Raw genomic sequence first — 20,901 nt, forward strand, 5'->3', positions numbered from 1 at the left:
TTAACTTTGTCAACTACTTGCTGTAGCCAAGAAACCTGAGAGAGCAGTGTGACAGTGTGTATAGTCAACGTCATAATCTATACAGTTTTTAGAAGTATTAATAAAAGGATAAATACAATAGAGAGGCTTACAGCAGGCCAATTAAGGGCCCTGGAGGAAGACTTTGCTGTCAAGGGAAGCATTGTTGTGAAGGATGGAGAAAAGATGAAAAAACAACTTGAGAACAGCGTTTGCTGTAATGAACTGGGAACGAAGGGAACTCGAGGAGGGAAAGTCCAAAGAAAGCCTGTGTCAGCAGACTTTATGAAAAAAGGAAGGATGCTAAGAGGAACTAAATGTATTAGCTTTGGTGAAGCCTATAGCCAACCCTCTCCTCCCCTCCCCTCCCCCTCCCCCTTCCCTCCCTGTGGCTTCCACACCGAGAGAAGAAAAGGCAGAATAATCCCTCAGCAACACTACTTATCTGCCTTGCTCTGATGGTACTATTTATAGCACATTAAAGGGGTAAAAATGCCTTTTCTTCACCTCTGATACATAACATAAAAATACCCTTCAAAGTTAAAGCTCTACTAACAGGATCAAGTGTGTAAGCAAAGGCAACTCAAACAAAAAGGGGTAAAAAAGAGAAAGAAAGAACAGAGCTCTCCAAGTCAGGGGTTATCCAGAAACATAGTCTTCAAATAAAATAATACTTTTTCTGCTTTATCAAAAAAGGCACATTTAAGTTAAGACCTCATTTAACTTGCACTGCAAAGAGAATTCATAACCACATAAAGGAAACAAAGTTTCTTCAAAGACCACCAACACTACTTTATGCTGACCTAGTAATTTCACAACAGTACTTTTTTAAACAACAAAAATCAGTCAATAATATTCCATAGAGATGTCCTTGTCCTCTCTGCAATACATTGTGTAGCTGCTGCAGCTAATAAGGGATTTTAATCATCAAGATTTGTTTATGGTGAATCTTTTCATTAATAAGCTCATATTGAATGCTGTAGATCCAATATTAACAAGAAGAAATGGAAAAAAATAAAGTTAAAAACAGCTGCACAGAATTTAAGTGATATATTAGTGTAGAATCTTGCTGGTCAGTTTAATTTTTATTTCCTTGACTCTCATGCATGTGCATAACATCTCCAGTAATTTCTAGAAAACAACACTGAAAAACTCCAAGTCTAACATACTATGCATGCTACCAACCTGTAAAAATACAAACAGATAAATCATACAAAGCACTTCATTATGCAGTGCGGACCCAGGGCCTGGCAAGGTAACAGTAATTAGCTTGACAGAACACTGTGGACATGAAGAGAAGGTAAAGCTCCCTACAGGGCAAGTTTTCAATCAATCAATCAATCAATCAATCAATCAATCAATTTATTTATTTATTACATGCAAATACAAATCTAGTGAAATGGTATCCTGTCAGTTCCTTCAATTTGTGCATTAAAAAAGAGTGTAATAATGAATAAGTGTGCATGATTGGGTGGGGCAGTCTAATAGGGTCCTCATTTAGAATCCTAGTAGCCTGAGGGTAAAGCTCTTCCTAAGCATCTCAGTGTTGGCCTGGTGTATCTGCTCCCTTCATCCCAGACTCAACACAGAGAGGAGGCCATTATCTGGGTGCCTGACCCAGCCTGCAGGTATGGCTACTCTGCTTCCCCTACTCCAGTGACAACCCACAGAGCTGAAAAGTGAAGGTAAGATCAAGTGCAAAAAATTGCAGTTCCTGAAATGGTCCCTGAAGGCTGGCTCCAAAATGAATCAATTCCCATAGACCTTCCATGTTAAAATGCCCAACTTTACAGCAGAAATGAACATATTTGCAAAACAAAAAACACAAGGGTTTACCACACACTCATTTATTTGTGGCAGCCAACAACGATCAGAAAATGCTAATCTGGAGCTGGACCATACATTAGGAGCGCCATCTGAACATGTAGACAGTTTGGTTAATCACCACACTCTCGGAGCACAGAGCATACTCTGGGCACAGAAGGAGCAGCAGAATGCCAGGCACAGTTAAAGTGAAACTTTACTATTCATACACTGGGTCTAAAAGTTTGCATTCACTCACCTCTGCACCAGCTGCTCCTCTGATCCACTGACCTGATCAGATTTCACCAGATCAACAGATCAATTATCCACCCGGCTACTCAAATACAACAAATTGCTACTGAGAAAAAATAATCTCACGAAAAAAGTCTGCTTCTGCTGCTTCCCCCGACCGATGAAAATATCCCAATTTAGAGAGAGAGGACACAGTATGATAAAAAAAAAAATGGGGCACACTAACGCAACTTAAAAAAATAGGACATTGGAGATCCAACGGCTGGTTCAAATATGATCACCTCAGGTCACTTCTGGCTCCAAAAATCCAATATAATTTAATGACTGTTTTTGTTTATTTATGCATGTGCACAGAACACAAACAACTTTGCATGTTTATACATGTATTTTTGTGCTGAGCAACAATATAGCCTCCAAAGCTGGCCTCCTGTCAATGGATCAGCTTCATCCCTGATCCATATCATCCATGCAAACAAGCGCACTAATTAGCCATGCTAAGACAAATCACACTGTTTTTCTCTGGTTCACTGGCCACAGCACCTTCCGTAATCCTCCGTTATCACACAGTTGGGGAGGATAGTGAAGCTAATAACACCGTGATATTAGCAGCACTGATCTGCAAGTGATAGAAACAGGCAGCGCTAGCCGTTAATTCTGTCTGCATGAGCCCCAGACCAGACTAATCCCTATTTTAATTATTTTTTCTCCTCACCCCCCGCCCATTCTTCTTGTCAATGTTCTCTAATCAGACCATCTAATTAAAAAAAAAAAAAAAGGCGGCCTCAGTGTCGAAAAGAAAGGGTGCAATGTTAGGAGTATATGAGGTTCACATGGATGAGACTGATAACCTGTGCTACAAGTTACAGGAGAATGAACTGCAGGTCTCGTGTACATGTGTAAATGTGTCCTCATTCATTTCAGAATTTAAATGTCACCAACTTTATAAGATCAACTGTAGAAAAATCTTAGCCTTTTAGATCACTTCACTAGCAATAAACCAACAATTTGTTAAAAGTGCACTTGGTGCACCTGCAAAGTCCTGTCATTACCTACGCATTATGTTAGAGCTTTGTCAAGATAAAACTTTTTTTTTTGCCTGTCTCTCTGTCTTTGCTTCTGTCTCATTCTGTCCATGGGGAAAGTAGGATTAAGAAAGATTGCAGTGCTGTGGGATCAATATGATGCTGACACCTCTCTGGCACTCTACAAAAATCTCTACCAAGCAAAAACCCACTTACAGAGGGGGTCTAATGGATCATATAACCACTATATCACTTTAGCTCTGACTTAACCCCTGATGAGGCAACAGCCTTGTCTGCATTGAGTGTAATCGGTTATTCAAAAAGAAAAAACAGGAAATATCTGACTTAGCCTCTACGCCAACAACTCATCACATAAGAACTGCTAATAATGTAATAAAAAATGCAATAAAAACCATAATTTAATACCCTTCCTATAATACATAATGCAATGACTTTTTTTAACCTATAATGTAATAAGTTGTTTCATTTTATGGTTAGTGCAGGTTATTATAGTTTGTGGAAGTTTTTCATGGAAAATGTAAAAACTGTATATATACGTAGGGCTGGGCAATAAAACAGTAACGAGAAATATCTTGATCTAACTTTACTCAACAGAAATAAAATAAATATTCAATATAGCTAAACCACCCATACGCCCACTGAGGCGGTAGTAATGCAACTTAAACGCCAGTTGCCACTTATCATTATTGTGTGTCAATTTCATTTGAGTGTTATCAAATGACATGACTAAAAGTAACATGAATGGAACTTTAATATATTAACTTGTCTATGAACATGGTTTCTGCCTGAGTCATGTAGGGAATGAATGATCCCAATTCATGATTTAATCAAAGTCCATCTTTCCTCATTGTCTTGACTGAGAAATGGCAACTGCATACTGTCTCTTTAAAACTTAAAAAAAAAAAACTGACTACAGCCTTTTATCCATTTCTTTTGTTAACACTGTTTAAACTGACTGCTGCTGACCGAAGTTAAGATTTATTTGTTTCTTTATTGATCTCTTTGTTTATTCTTTTATTTTTTCATGAATTGACATTTCTTATTATAATTTAAATCCACGTAAGATTTGTAAACTGGCAACTACACACACACACACACACACACAAATATATCCACACACATATACAGTCAAATATATATATAGTCTGCACAAAAAAGATAATCTGTCAGGACTTGTGGGGCTCCACAATATATACACCAATATCAACATTTTTTGCCACCGTCCAAACTAGCCAAAAAAAAGTTTTAAATCAAGACACCAACTGTCCTTCTATTTGTTTGACAGTGTAGCTGAGGCTTTTTACGGTGAGGGCCAGCATTGCCTGTCACCCTTTGCCTCACCACGTTTATTGATGCAGTTGAGAAGAGGTTTTATGGAGGCACGCTGCTGTGCTGCAAGTAATTGCCGGTCAAGGCACGTTCACCAGAGTTCATAAAGGTTCCTCTGTAAATATATTCAGGTTGGCCTGGTGTCACCTCATATGAAAAAAAAGACAGCCTCTGTCTGATGAATGGGAAGAAGAGGGGTATATCACCGCCACTCTGCACACACATAAACACATTCACAGTAGCACCAGATGAGTAGCGAATACATACTGACTGTACAAACACACACATGCACACGTATCCTGGCCCAAAGAAGATTAAGATATATTACACTTCGAACCAGCGAGCACGTCCTTGCTTTATTTCACCTTGCTTGTTCCCTTGTTTCCTCATTCATTACTAGCCACAAATGTGAGCTTTCCTACCCTAAAATACAAGGATATTTTGTAAATAATCGTGATTTCCGAATCTGTAGAGGAAGAACCCCACTGTGATGTGTCATCAAACATGAGGATGACTCAGTCTGTATGTCTGCTGCTTCAATTGTCTATATGATCCCAGGAGTCTGGAATGAGTCAGCCATAATAAAAAAAAAAGGGTTGATACCTGACTGTACTGCTGCTTGAATCTCTAGGTTTCTAATTTTAAAAATCAGAAAAGTTTTTTCTTCAGCCAGTGGGTTCAGGTGGATTCTACTGGTTTCCAAAGCAGTTTCACCTGTGTTAGGGATACAGTACAAAAGAAATAAGTGCCATTCTCTACAAAGCACATCACTCCACTAGCATCAGCACAACGGGGCTTGATTAAAAAAAAGCAGGCTGATTTGCACTGGAAAGAAGGGGGAATTATCTGACGCCTTTGGCTGATGTTGTCACAGTAAATTACTTGTCAAGAGGACTAGTTTTTCACAGGAGGCTACGTACTGTGTGTGGTGCACGCGTGTTTGTGGCCTTTGTTCTCATATTTGCAAGTTGTTTTATGAAAAAGGGAGGTTAGAGATGGAGAATAGGGATGTGTTGTGGTTGAGCAGTGACCTAGATCAGACAGTGACATCTCCGTCCACTCAGGGGAACTCAGGAACAAGATGTTCTGCTGTTACTGCAGCGTGGCCACCCTTCAAACACAGATCCACCTTTAAAGTCATTTTGTTTGGAGTTGGTCTATCTATTTTGTCTTTATCATTTCACCACTGAATATAGAGCAATGACACACATTTCAATAAAATATCTACTACTGTTGTGTTGTGTTGTGTAACTAATCAACCAACCTCAGAATGGACAATCTGCTTGCTGTTTAAACTGGTTCACACATGTCCAGTGTACCCAATTGATCATGTGACAGGCATTTTAAGGTGTGTTTATTCGGACCGAGATTATTTCTGAAACAGTGCTTAAAGACTTATGTGTATGGAGACTGTTACCCTTTTAAAATGCGGTTTTTCAAACTTAAACGTATTAGTGTGGACGAGGCCCGAACACTGGACTACTTTCAAGGACCTGTTGGACTTCTTGCCTTGCAGTAGGATCTTGTAAAGTGTGCACATACTCAAACATGCATGTGTGCGCCAGCGCCCGCCCACACACACACACACACACACACACACACACACACACACACACACACACACACACACACACACACACACACACACACACACACACACACACACACACACACACACACACAAACAGCATTACACAGTCAGATGCAATGCAATGACTTGGCATTAAAGGGCTGCGTGTACTCGTCCTCACCGCCCTGCGTTTACAATCTAACTGCCGTAGCCAGTGTCCTCTACAACAAACCACTAAGAGCACTGTGCTTTTGGCCAATTAATTTCATATGATGCTTTCCTCCTAAGCCTCTCCTCTCAGCTCTCCCTTTCCCCCCTTCCTTTTGCTCCATCTTGGCTAATTACTGTGATTGATTAATTGACTAGTGTGACATCCTTCACAGTCCTGTGAAGCTTACTGTGTCACCCCAATCACATTCTCAAAGAAAGATTGGGGGAGGCCAAGGTTAAAGGTATAGAAATCTGGCAGAAAACAGTGCTGTTGACCAAGCAAGGCACTAGAAAATCAATTTCCATACAGCTTCCATTCTCTTTTGATCACACCATAATAAAAAGCCTCTGAAGCAAGCCATCCTTCTTTAGATTAGCAGTACTTGACCCAGGATCTGAATTAAGGGATCAAAGCGAGCTGTAGGATGAAGCATCAGAGAAAGCTGCCGAACAAACATCAGTTTATAACAACTGTTTTCACTAAAGCGACAGATGATGAAAGACAACGAACAAGGGATTGATTGTAGTTTTGACTACACTGATCCTTGTTCTCACTGTATCAACAGTTCTGCAGCTCCTTTCTTAATATAATTAATCAAATAGTAGACGTACCGTAGTAAGACAGACAAGTAAAGAAGATAAACATACCCTCCGCTCCAGTGTCCGAAAGAGCAGGATTAAGCATTTTGGCGATTGTAGATCAAGAGAAAAAAATTGGATATGAGGATTACTCACAAATATATTTTCTAAATGTCATAAATGTATTACAGTACAGTAGCTACTGCAATATGGACACTCAGTATCCAAATTCTCCCATGAGGACACTGATGAAAGTCTTTCTTGCACAAATAAAATAATGTTTCTTAAAATTAAAAAAAAAATCAATTTGCACGCCCAGGGCGCCAATGTGCAAAACTTAAATATGTCTCAGTGTACAATCATAAGCCATTAGTGCATCTGTGGGACTGTTAAAAGCGACAGATTGGATCCCAATGGTGCAGTACTTAGTAAACACAACTAAAGAGACACCCAGTCAGGGCACATTGATCTGGGCCATTACCTCTAACCTCTACGTGTTCTCCGGTCTCACTGGGATGGGAGTGAGGTAACACATGGCTAGACATGCTTACACAGACACATTGCTCTCCAAGCTGCTTGCCTCGGGGGAGCTGGTTTATAGGTTTGACTAAATACTGCCTAGTAAATTGCTGCACCTGCTGTTTTTTAACATAACACAGATGATCAATGATCAATTAATGATTTGTAATAATGAAGAATAGATTGCCTTCCCTTTCTGTGCTTGCCGCAGTTTCATTTTGACAATATAACTGAGAACACACATGGAGGCCTGAAGGGTTGATAGAATACATGGGTCTGCTTTGGCCCATTTTCACTAACCTTGCTTCCTGCACTCCAAATCCCTTCTCCAGCTCTTAGCCTGAGCAATTTGACAGCGGGAGTAACAAAGTGTGGAGTGCTGGGGTGAGCCAATCTGCAGCAAGGCACCAGGTGTTTGAGATAATGTTCCGCTGGAGCATTTCTTGGCGGGTGGCGCAAAGTTCATCATAACTGCAGTTTTGATCGATGGCACGTTGCAGATTGAGTCCTCAACCAAGTGCTGCTGTTAATAAATCCTGACTCAGACAAACAGACTTTAAGGGCTGCGGTGGAGTGACTGGCAAAGACAGCTATTGATCCTATGGTCGAGCACAGGCCGATAAGCCAAACTGGTTTAGATGTAAAAAGCTGACACTGCAGAAAAAAGGAGGTGAAGAATAGAGAAAAAAAGACATCCAAGAAGACAGCAGAGCTGACTTTTTGAAATTCAATTTGTATTAAGTATCGGGGAAAGAAAAAAATTACAGTTGGTAGACCAAGTTTTAAAGACATCTAATATTCAGGTGAATCCTGACACCAATGCTTTACACAGGCTAACCCAGGATTAGTATTATTGTTCCTACCTGTCTGTTTGCACTATTGTACTGTGTACATTGTACATCTGTGCGTTTTTAATAGTGTAATGTATTATGTGTTTGTATCTACCTTTGCTGTGTTTAAGTGAAGCCAAAGACACACTTCCACTGAGGTGTACAATAAAGTCTATCTATCAATCTATTCAAAATACATACAGTATGAACATACATTATAGCTGTTCAGCAGAAAACCCAACAAACTGATAATGCTATGCTAAATTTACAAATTAGACATGATGAATTATTGATTTCCCTTTTGGTGGACACGGGAGGAGATCTACAATAGTGTGAGGAGCTTTACTGTCTTTGGAACACAAAAATTCTGAAAAATAATAGTTACTGTAGGTTTAGCTGTCATAAATATTTGTACAAGTACAGCATGTTCTCTTAGATTGAAGGAAAAGCAAAAGGTGTCAAAACCCCTTTAATGTTGTAAAAGCACTTATCACATTTACACTACATCCAACTCCCATAGTTAGAATTATGGTTTTTGCATGATTAAGCTTTTAAGAACCAAAGCAAGAACAACTACATGTCTGACAGCCATCTTCAGAGTGAAGAACAGGACAATATAAAGTGTTAGATGAGTCTGGAGAGTCTGTGGAAGTAGGCAGTGAAATAAAGAACAGGTAGGACAGAGAGAGACAGACAGGTATCTAGATCCAGTATGATAAGAGGATGTGATAGATGCGACTGGTAAATATAACCCGCTCATAACGCGATCTGGGGGCTCTTTTTTTGTTGTTGTCTTTGATGTGATGATCCTTGACGTGCGTCAGGGCTTCATTACCATCCCTCGCATCAGCCGCGAGACATTTCCATCTCAACCAATGTTTATCTCTGCATGAGCTTTCTCCATTGTAAAGTTCAGAGAAGTATAGTTGTGGGCTTTTAGATATGCACATCATCCCCATTGCAACAGACATGCAAAGTTAGGGGAATACATGAGTCAACAGTAACCGGTGTTTGTGAATGCACAAATCAAAAGAAAATCTTCTGTCATGCACTTGACAAATACCTTGGGCTGCAACTCAAAGTCTAAAATCTGGAAAACTTCACTGAAAGCAAAGCACGCTATTCATTATCCATAGTTTACTTTTGCTTTGGGATGATTTGTGTGTGTTTTTTACGACTAGAGCACTACTTACAGTAAATGACTATAGGATGTATAATGAAAGACTATAGACTTTCATTAGACAATCAGACCAAACTATCCACTCAAATGCTTTATGACACCCACATAGCGAGGAGAGAGAGAGAGGCTGACTGAGAAAGATAAAGAGAGACAGTGAGAGGGAGAGAAAACGCCAGAGTCAGACCCTCCGAGACGTGACTAGACTAGTGATGTTGTGGTGAATTACCGGTAAAGCTCCAAAGTGAAACACTTCCTTTACTCCATCAGTCCGTGTTGAGAGAAACAAGCCACAGCATAAGAAATAGGGGGAAAAAAATGTATTCAACATCCACACAGAAAATATACGCCCACTCAACAATCACACCATATCCATTTAAAAACACAGCTATGCAAAGTGCCCCTGCATATGCTGCCAATACTCTGTATTCCCTTGCTGAAAATAACTGCCTTAGCGCCCAAACGTACAATAAATTATGTTTTCAAGCAGGGGACTTTGGGGATTACAGGTGGGCAACTGCATATTCTTGTGCTGCCAGGCAAACAATGGTCAGAGGACATGTTGCACAATTACTCACTTCTGTACACACTCTTGCTGTGACTGTTTTATTACAGGAAATACTTAAAAGGGGGTAAATCTGTAGGCCTTTTGCTTGACATGATGAATGCCACTGTGGAGTCCATGAAGGAGTCCAGAGTACAAGCTTGTTACCCATGAAATAAATGGTATTTGCATGCACACAAACACATTCACATACAAGTGTAAATATACACACTTTAATCAGTGTATGCATACATATGTGCACACGGATATTCCCCTATTTTTCTGATTATGATAACATTATGAATTTCATACAGGTCTTGCAAACAGCAAATTCTGAGTTAGTCCTTATTCTGAATGTACCAGTTTTTGGGTTAAGACATTAAGATATGCCATAATTAGTCAGGTTTTAATATCATTAATTGGGCATGTATATGGCGCATTAGGAATATGTGTCTTAACTGTGGTTTTCACTGCACAAATACAACACAGGGCCTCTTGCCTTTAATGGTCAGGCCTGTGCATCATCATGGTACACAAACCAACTCCCAAGGGTTTGCAAGGCTGAAGATACATACTGAAAAGGACATTTCTGGTCAGGAGACGAAACACATATTTTTAAACATTATGCCAGACTTGGATATCAGCAGGTTTTTGGATATGTGCACACATCACAACACTGACCTTTTCAGGAACGGAAGTTATATAGTGTAAGTATAGACGGCTGCATATAAACAGGAATATTAGTGAAGTATTAATTTTCATTATCAATGGAAAAAGCTTTGCAGGAATACTATCTTTTCAAAATAAGGGCAAAAAACGAAATATTTTATGTACTGACTGATGCACACAAATCTGTTAAAGGATCACCTACGGTAAATTGGACCTGAATCTCAACTGCAGTAAACCCAAACCTAAATCTCCTGAGCCCCAACATGAAAAAACTTTACCAATCCCTTTGAAAACACAAAAACAAAAGTTGAGGCATTTATCTCCACAAAAATGAAACACTCATATTGCTGCAACTCCCATCGGAAACTGGAGAAAACAGCCCCTGGACTTAAAAAGCCGTTCCGAAGACCATTCACTCACTCTCAGGTGAGTCAACCTAACAGCCAATCAATATATATCCAGTGTTCTGTACTCTCCTCCAACAACTCTTTATCTCTTTCTGTCTCACTCACACAAACACAGACGTGCTCCCTCCACGGGTTGAGACAAGCTGACACATATCACCACTGCAGGGTAATCCATATGCTTGCTAAATGTTAGTGTCTCAGGTCCATAGGGTGTGGGGTTAAAAGGGAGAGGAGAAAGGATAGGAGGCTACCTAGAGGGATCAAAACTCATATGGCTCTCAGATCTTCTTACAGGAAGAAATAAGTTGCATTTACACAGGCAGCTTTGTGTCAGCAAAGGGTTGCATGGAAAAAGGAGAGGAAAAGACTACTCTCATGGGAAATATAGTTTGCAAAAGTTACCAGAACGGAAAATAAAGACAAGTTTTGTTTGGGAACATTTTCTGTAAAATGGTGCAATCAGTGAACTGTAATGCGACAATTTTTTCAACAGGATGATTTTTTTTTTTTTTTTGTAGAACCAAGGGAGTAATGGCAATATTCAGAATGCTTTCAACTCCAGATTCGGGGGCTTTATACTCTCTATTTACAGTATCCAAGGTGTTGCGAGAGCTGCTCTCAACATCTCGAGGGAGCACTATTGGAAGATGAAAATGCATTATGGTTCTTTGCAAAACAATTCAGCGCCAAAGAAAATTACAAGTCAAATAGTTGTGAGTTCCACTTAGTAGCAAGCAGGCGAATGAGCATTTGGCAATTGGCGAGCGTCAGGCGTTATTTACATTGCCTCAAAGTGGATGGTGATGGGGAAGAAAATCAATGTGGATGCAAACAGTGTAATGGCAGAGTAATGTGTTCCCCTGGGCAAGCAACACGGGAGAAGTCCTGCCGGGGTAATGCAGAGGAATTCAGTTGCCATTTTTACCAGCTCTTCCCCACTGCCACATTCAATCCGCATGCACATCTCAGCTCCTGAAGTCAGTTTTCAAGGCTGGGTTCTCCTGGTGCCTCTTCAGAATGCTAACTCTGCAAGGGCTGCCAATCAAGCAGCGGATGGTGCGGCAGAAAAGAATGTAAACGTGCAAGATCAGATTCACATATGCAAAGGGGTGATGTTGTTGATTGTGATTGATGTTGTTTACTCTGGTTCATTCTGTTCATCTCGAAACACACAAAAAGACGCACAACAGGAGGGGGGAGGAGGGGGGGGGGGTGTAAACTTGACCCACTTTCATTTGAGTTCTTGTGGATCGATCAGTGCCACGCAGTTTTGACCCTGATCCCTGGCCTCTCTTCTTCTATTGGAACACTCAACCTGTCAGTCAGGTATCAATCAATAGTGCTCCCAGATCACCCCACAGTTTGAATTAGGTAGCCAATGGGATAGTGGGATGCCAACAATTTACACAGTCTATAACTGTGAAAATATAAAAGCACAATAACACCTTCATTCTTGCCATTTGGTAAGGCCACAAGGATGTATGACATTGTGCCTGCTAACTTCGGAGAAGACATACGACCCATGAAAGCAGCAAATACATGGTTTTAGATGAGAAGAGAAAAAAATCCAATTCTTTTCTGACTATATATAATGCATATGTCCTTGTACAATAAGCTTAATGAGACAATGCTCAGAGGACCCAGCTATGATACTATCACAATAGGTCACGACAATATTATTGTAATTTCAAATGTTTTGCAATATGTTGAGTATTGCAAAAACATATATTCTGATATATTGTGATTTATTACCTTTTTTCAACTGCAAATAAAGCAAAAAACTACATTTAAATTTGTTTTTTCCTATTCAGTATTTTCATCCCACTTTAATCATTTTTATTGCAGATAAAATGTATCTAGTGGACTGAAAAAAACCAAATTGATTTTATTATTCTTTTATGCTACCAAAAGTTTTTGTATATGCAATATTAATAATATCTATAATAAAAAATCACTACTTGGTGTCTGTGCATTGATACAATATTGCCATACAAAATATCGCATTATTCCCCCCACCTCTGGTTATAATACTCAACCTGAAATAAAAGAACAGTATTTTAAATTTAACTATAACTTATCCCTGTGCAAACCAGAATGGATAAGTCACAGCCAATTATATGGTGTGTGTGTGTGTGTGTGTGTGTGTGTGTGTGTGTGTGTGTGTGTGTGTGTGTGTGTGTGTGATAGAGAGAGAGAGAGGGCCCACTGAGCCCTTCACTGAGATGATGTGTGCTTTAGGTCAGCACCATCATAGCATCCCACCTAACCTCTCTAATTGGCCACCAGCTGGGAAGGTGTTAGCCCTCCACCCATCTATCTAGTGTCTCACTTCCATGTCCATCCTCTACTCCGAAGGTCCTGCCCTCCTCTCCACCTCTCTCCTCTGGTGCCTGCTTGCTCCTACTGTTTGACCCTGTCACCCCCTTTGTCTGTCCTTACTCCTCCCTTTAAACTCCAAAATTATAGATACCACACCACTCAGACACCTCAGAGATAAAGTTGTAATGTTGAAAATAGGCTGGGGAGTTTTTAGGTTTTGGAAGGAAACCGCCAACACTTTTGAAGTCAACACTTTGTGCATAAAACCCAAGCTAGCATGACTAGAAAGAAAAATGAAACAATAGAGGCAAGCCAGCATGCCTGCATCGTGTCCCCTGTCCCCTGTGCTGCCTTTTCCTTGCAATGTGCACGATCAACTGTGACTTGCACTCTGCATCGCTTGCCAATAGCCCCTCTCTCTCTTTTCAAGACACTTTCTTCCCACTGTTTTCCTTTGCTCTTTAAGACAGTGTAGCCATGCTGCAGGGGCACCACCATGACGCCCTTGGCAACAATCGCCACAAAGATGACAGACTGTAGAAATTTGGGAGCCCAACGGGACAACAGAGACTATATCAAAGTCCGGGACATGAAGCTGATGACAACGTAAAATCTGCAATGGACGCATAGTCAGGCTGCCGTCTGTGGTAGTCTGGGAAGCAATCAACTCTCAGTTGGCCATCCAGAGATTCAAAGAGACTTGAATATCAAGCTACAAGGCACAATTCTCAGTTTTAAGACCGCTCAGAGTCTATCAAGTTCTTCTCAGGATGCGTTTTTGCTTAACTACTGAGTGAATGAGTGAAAGTGACACAAGTTTCCTGGGGCCATCTCACTCTAAGATGACTTCTCATATATTCTTTCTGAACCCTTTTCCTCTATCAACAGTTCTCTATCACTCCATCTTTCTCTGCGCGCGTCAGTTTGTTTCAAGTGTTTAATAGCTCAGCCGATGTTACTCTGTGTCCCTTCCTGCCAGCTGCCTGTGGCTGTAACTTCAAAGTCTCCTCTGTCTTCTCTTGTTTATCCGAACCGCCTGTCTCCTACATGATCCTGGAACTAAACCTGCACTTTTATATATATTCCAAAACAAAGAAAGTGCAGTTGATTTTGCCTGGTGTATATTAGGTGCATCCATCCACCTGTTTTCAATCTATGTATACTTTTCACGCTAACATCAGGCTTGTGAGCGAGAGAGGAACAAAGTGGCAGAGAGAGTGTGAAAAAGTACATCTGTTTGTACAAGTTCTCCAAGTGCCAGCACACATTTATGAAAGTGTGAATACATATGTGCACATGTCCGTTTCTGCCCATATGGGCATGGCTCTGTGTGTGCATGCGTGCGCGCGCTTGTGTGTGTGTTAAGTGTGGGTGAAACAACACTATACGGCTGGTGGTGGTAATCGAGCTCACTAATTACTTCGTGAGCTGAGAGAGTTGTCAGAGAGAGGAGGAGCTGCCACAGATGGTGAGAGACCCACAGTGACACCAGGATATCCTACCTCTTCATCATTAGAGCTGAGCATGTGTGTTTGTGTGAGACTGAGTAATTGAGAGAATGAGTGAGGCTGTGTGACCAAGATTGAGTGTTCAAATTACACTTTAAAACCACAGACTACATGATACACCCAGATGGGGGGGAAAAAAAGCTGTGAACTGCATATCGCATAAATGCTTTATCTCTGTATTTATTATTTTATTTCAAAGATCCCACCCACAGCATTTGATATTTGACTACCCTGATGTCTGTATTGATTCCTGCTCCTCTGCTTTTCTCCAGAGATATCTCAGGCCGCTATGGTCCAGACACAGTCACTCTAAGCTGGCTTAGTTCCACTGGACCAGCACAACACCCAGCCACTTCCAACCATACTTCAACCAGCTCATTCCTTCATCTACTAAAGTGCCTGTGGGCAGGTGGTGCACCAGTGGACTCCTCTTCCCTTTCTGTCCCTTGCTCAGCTTACTCTCCAGACAAATTGCTGGAGGCTGACTACTCACCACTGTGAAGAGCCCTCTGTGCCGCTGACCTCCAGTAGGTCATAGTCGTCCTCCAGCTGAAAGTCAGAGAAAACCAGGGCAATGGTGTCTCCTGGCTCTGCCAGCACGGTCCAGGTGCAGTCAGCGTTGTTGTTGTACTCAGCTGGGTAATTGGGGGTGGTGATCACCCCACTCTGGCCCCGCAGTGTCCCACCACACCCATCATCCGCTGCAAGGAGCACATGAGAGAAAAAAATGTTGAAAAGCTAACTGAAAGAGGGAGGTATAAACAAAGATAATCCCGGACTTGTGGTGCAGAGATAATTGAAGATGTACAGACAAATGGAAACAGTAGGCGAGGCAAGGCAGTAAAAGGCTAATAAACACAAACTGCAGTTTAACTGCAGCTAAAGGTCAGCTTTGACCCGCAAGCAGTCATTAAAATCCTAACTGGCTATTGTAAGCTTTTTCAAGACCTGTACCATAGTGGCCCAGCTATAATACGGCATTGATTATGTGAACCTTTTAAAGATAAAACATACTCACAGACTGTACAAAAGACCAATAATACGACGCTCACTCAAAGTAACAGGCTCACTCTGAAACACATGACCTAAAACTCTCTCAATTAAAAGAGACCTTCTGATGTCATAAACACGCAAACACATTATGTCATAACAAATAACATATAATTTTCCAAAATGTATTGGCTGTATATAGCAAAGTTTCCCACACATAATTTATTTGTGGTGGTCGCCATTTACTGATTTTATATTTTTGGAGCTGGAATGTTCAAAGGAGCGCTACCTGAATATATCAACTGTTCTGTTATTCGGAACGCGAGGCGCAGTGAAAGCGAAATTTAACTGTTATTGAGCTGAGTGTAAAGGTTTGCATTCACCCACTCTGCTGCAGCTCCTGTCATCCATCAATCTGATCAGCTCTAACTGGATCAACAGATCAATTAACCACCCTACAACTCAAACTACGGCTAAGGAACAAAAAGAACGAAGAGTTCCACCTGGGCTCTATTGGCTTAAGTTTGCGTTTTCAGTGGACAGCTCGCAAACTGCACTTTTCCTGTGCAGCCCCCATTAAATGCTGGCTCACCAAATTGGCACTCAGTCATCAAAATTTTGAGCAACCCTGAACTTAATGTATAAAATGTCCATAATAAGAGCATAATTGGACAGATATCGTATAAGCTCATTTAATATCTAGCTGCTTAGTAGCTTTGAGAATACATTAAGATGACAGATATGTTGAAGACTGATGAAACTGATGACACAGACCTAATGATTCAGCAAGAGAGGTCTTCCAAACTAAATTACACAGGCTTAACTTTGTAACTTTGTGGATGAAGTTTGACAGGAACCTTCAGTGCTTTCTAGCATTTTACGTTTTTTTCTGGCCCTAAATTATCTTTTTGCTATAAGCCAAAATGCAGACTTTTAAATTTAGTAACATGAAAATGTCTCATTGAGTTACAGCATATTGTTCCTTTGTCTGCAATTTTCGCCATAGGCCAGAGAGACATCAGTCATAGGGTTTCAAAAAAGCCTCGGGCTTTTACCATCAGCACAGAATGGTGTAGAGTGTGTGATGCAACTTAATGCAACGGGGGGTGGGGGGGGGTGATTAAATTCTGATTAATTCATATTTGTCTTAATCAAAGCAGCTCTTTCGTCCTTAAGACTTCTTTAAGTAGACCATTAAATAGCAAAACATGAATTTAGTGTGTTGCCAGGACAATTCCCTGCACAGCTTGTGATATATTCATTACAGAGCAGCTTTTAAAAATGCATATCTGAACTGCAATTCCTGCTTGGAAATACAGATTTGAAAATATGGTGTGTATACATCACTACAGTATGTATGGGTGAACAGAGGGGACACATCAAAAGAAGTCTGAGTAACACCTCTGCGCTGTTACTGCTTCTAAAATGATGTGTGTGTCTATGGGTGCGCCTCTGTGCTGGGGTGGTGGATTCATTAATGGGCAGCCAGCTAGCTGTGTGTGCGGTGTGTTGGAAGAGGGAAGGAGGAGCTCAGAGGCGCCAGGCCCTGTCCATCATCCATCCTACCTGTCACCACGGCAACCCCCCTAAGGGAGGGCAAGTGAGTGTACGGACGAGCAGAAACTTGTGAGGTGTGAACTTGAATAGGAGGGAAACCACGACAGAAGGGCGAGGAGAAGGGGATGACAGGTGACAAGCGAGGATGGGTGAGAGGAAAGTGCAGAGGGAGGGTGGACAATGAGGGAAGAGAGAGATGGCGAGAGGGGTGACAGGTGATTGTTGCAGTGGGAGTGACGGGAAGTAGAAGGTAGACAGAAAAAAGGATGACGAAGTGCATTGATATTCCACACAAGACAGTTTCTTCACACTTGAGGGGAACTCTCTGACTGCAAACTCTCTCCTTCACCTTGACTCCCTCCGTCGCTCTCTCCATTTTGTGGCTGCCACTGGTCGATGCAGGTGCTCTACCACAATAGAAAACTAAGTATCTATACCATAGACCGTGTGAAACCAAAAACTGTTGAACACGTCAGTATGTGAGGTGTGCATGTGAGGTTGTAGATGTCAGGATGCTTCCCATGGCTGAACAGTACATATTTTCAGGCTGTCACATAGGATGTCATGGTCTTCCATAAAGGAGCGGGCTGCTTTGATTCTTCTGGGTTTTATTGTAACCATGATATGGGGAAATAAAGGCAACGCATGCAAGCTATAGAAACATGCATGCCAGCAAAATGCATGTTCATATACACCAAACAGCTAAAGCTTGAAAAGTACATTTTAGGATTTTATTGGGACAACTAAATGTGAAACCACTAAAAATCAGGGTGCTTTTGAAATAGGTGGAATGAAGTGTGTGCATGAACCGTAGATAAATAGATGTGTGTGCATGTAGATGCTGTAGATATAAGCTGTGTGACATTTAGAACTTGTCAGTAGTGAGCCTTTTTATGGAAAAATATTCTCAGGGGTTAGGAAAAAGTGTCAGAAACGGAATAAAAGAGTGATGTTAAATCACTTATAAGTATGCTCATGACAACTGTGATGTAGTTTTTGAGATTATAGCTAAGAGAGCAAGTTGATGAGAATAAGAGAGGAAATGTAAAACATTATCTGTGCCATCAATGGCTGGCTATCATCTACGGCCAGACAGCGCTGGCACGTTTGCCCTCTCCTGAGTCCAGAAAGGTGACCGTGCCAAAATGTTCTCCCCTGCTCCCAAACTACAGCATCAGTTCTGCTTTTACACATATGGGCAGGCTCTATAATTGGAGTGACATTAACAATACAAGGAGCACTCAGGTGTACACCTTGACTTTTATGTGGCACTGGGAGACCTCAATTAATCGCAGGGGAAAATCCCAGTTTCTAAAACTTGTTGGCGTGTAATTTCTGCTGAAAAGGTGGCATAATCACATCCTTTAGTGCTGGGGCTTTTTTTTTTTTGCTTCCAGGAAGGAGCCTGGCTGGGCATGGAGGAGGAGAATGAAAGAGTCTATTTTATGTCTGAACAGCGAATTGTTAGTGAATTATAGAGAAAAGACAGAGGGAAAGCAGATGACAGAATTCTTCACAGTTTCTTACATAAAATGTACAATTGAAACCAAATCATGTGCATAATAGCTACGCATAATAATTACATATTTCAATGTGTTTAAATGGAGAACAGGCATGTGCATGTGACTGGGTGGGTGGGGAATGAGCTGGCGCGTGGTGCCCAGCCATGTGTGTTCCTATGTGGGCTTCCTGACTCCCGGCCTCACTGCAGATGGCACAGTGTCTCAGCGCTCTGCGCAGCAGGCACACTGACACAAACCATTGGCCACATGGCCGCAACAAATGGACATACGCGGACATGCAAACTGTCATCATACGCATGCATTTCAATCATGTGAAAATTAAATTTTATACAAATTCTGCAAAATTCTGTACAATAGCATCACATTTGCCCACAGTGAACCATTTTCAAGAACTGTGTCATGTTGGGTCAGACAACACACACTAGCAGGTGTCGCTGCCGCAGGGGTGCTTGCTAACTGTGAGGGAAGGACAACTGGCACAAGCACCTGACTGGGAGCTAACACATGAGGTCCTGTCATGGTAAATAAGATATCAGTACAACCACAGAAACCCTTGTGAGATCATGTGGAGGCCTGTGGAACTGTGTGTATGAGTTAAAGGATGGGTTTTATCAACTGGTGAGCTAAAGATGGCTGGTTACTCTTCATTTCAAAAACAACATCAGTGTTGTCATTTACAATACTGTGATTTTTCAGTGTATCAGATGCTTGATATACTAAATAACCAATTTCATTTACAAAAAAACAGAATTCATGAAGTCTCTTAAGTTTGTCTGTTAGATTGCCTTTGCTCAAAGAATAAATGCATGAGATTATTTCTCCTGATGGACAAGTTCCTTGGGTTTTTTTCCATGGTTGTCTACACTACTTAAAGACTTCCTGGATCCTATTTTTATGTACTTGTACCTAACAAACCTAAGAGCACTTGTCAAACAAGCCATTAAAGCAAATCAGCACTCCCTTCTTACATTGTAAATTATCATGTGTCACGTTTCAGTAGTGCAAGTCACATTTTTAAATGATGAAGGGATTACCTTTGTGCATGTTGACTGGGACGCTTGGTCCAGCCATTCTGTTGTCAGTTGGTATTATCCAGACTTGGCATATTTTAATCCAGTTTAAAAGGTGATGGCAAAATGGCCTCAATATTATTGCAGCACTTAATTTATCTTTGTTATTTATCTATTAAATAATATTAGCTATTTTAACAAACATTCACCAAACTTAAGTTGATTATGTCAGCCCTGAGAGGCTTATATGTCCCCACAAAGCCACTTAAATTGGATATGATAATACTATGTATATATATATATATATTCAAAATTCGGCCTTTTCTGATGAACACTTCCCCGCTCTCCCTCTGACATACCTCTGCAGTAGGGTAGAGGAAAATCCCATGCAGCAGTACCAGCTGAGGTGGCAAGGCAGGACAGGGTGGTGTGACCCTCCAGCACATAGCCCGGGCTGCAGCTGTAGCGGATTTTGTCCCCAATGTTGAACGTGGACCCCTGCTGGTGGCCGTTGAGTAACTGTCCAGGATTACCACAAGTGTAGCTGGGCAGAGCTACAGAGAGAGAGAGGGGAGAAAATGGACAGTTAATGAGACAGTCTGTGGCACTGCATCGAGTTAGAACTGACAAGAGACAGAAAAGCAGGGAAAAGTACAGAAGAGTCTGGTGACAATGACACACACACACACACACACACACACACACACACACACACACACACACACAGGGCCACCTGCTCATGTCAGTGTATCTGGGGGGGTTATTTTTGTTTTTGTATTCCCCATTTTGTGCCTGGGAAACTAAGAAATTACATCTGATGAGATTACACTTGAACACATCAGAAGAGCGTTCTGATTTAATCCTCGCCCAATGCTCATTTTTACCGAAGAGCTTGAACCCATCATATTGCAACTCAGCTTAACCTTTATTAGCTGAATAGCTCGATGTAACTTGCTCTCCTTCTGCCAATGTCAACAAAGATTTGTTATTCACTATGTAGCATTTGATGAAAACCACAGAGTAGGTCCTCTGATGCGTTGATAG

The 20,901-nt window shown here is 41.2% G+C and overlaps 1 protein-coding gene across 1 annotated transcript in view; it reads right to left on the bottom strand.

Annotated features, from left to right (window-relative positions):
• The window catches only part of csmd2 (CUB and Sushi multiple domains 2), a 530,601-nt gene that overhangs the window by 184,356 nt on the left and 325,344 nt on the right, over positions 1-20,901 (bottom strand). The window contains exons 8-9 of the mRNA XM_042506230.2: positions 20,217-20,411; positions 15,271-15,478 (exon numbers count right to left, since the gene is read on the bottom strand). Coding sequence (XP_042362164.1) covers positions 15,271-15,478; positions 20,217-20,411 — 403 coding nt within the window. The remainder of the gene's footprint in view (positions 1-15,270; positions 15,479-20,216; positions 20,412-20,901) is intronic.

The sequence above is a fragment of the Plectropomus leopardus genome, chromosome 17 (assembly GCF_026936395.1).
Source record: "Plectropomus leopardus strain MGB_pleo_1.0 chromosome 17, ASM2693639v1, whole genome shotgun sequence".
In the NCBI taxonomy this organism is placed as follows: Eukaryota; Metazoa; Chordata; class Actinopteri; order Perciformes; family Serranidae; genus Plectropomus; species Plectropomus leopardus.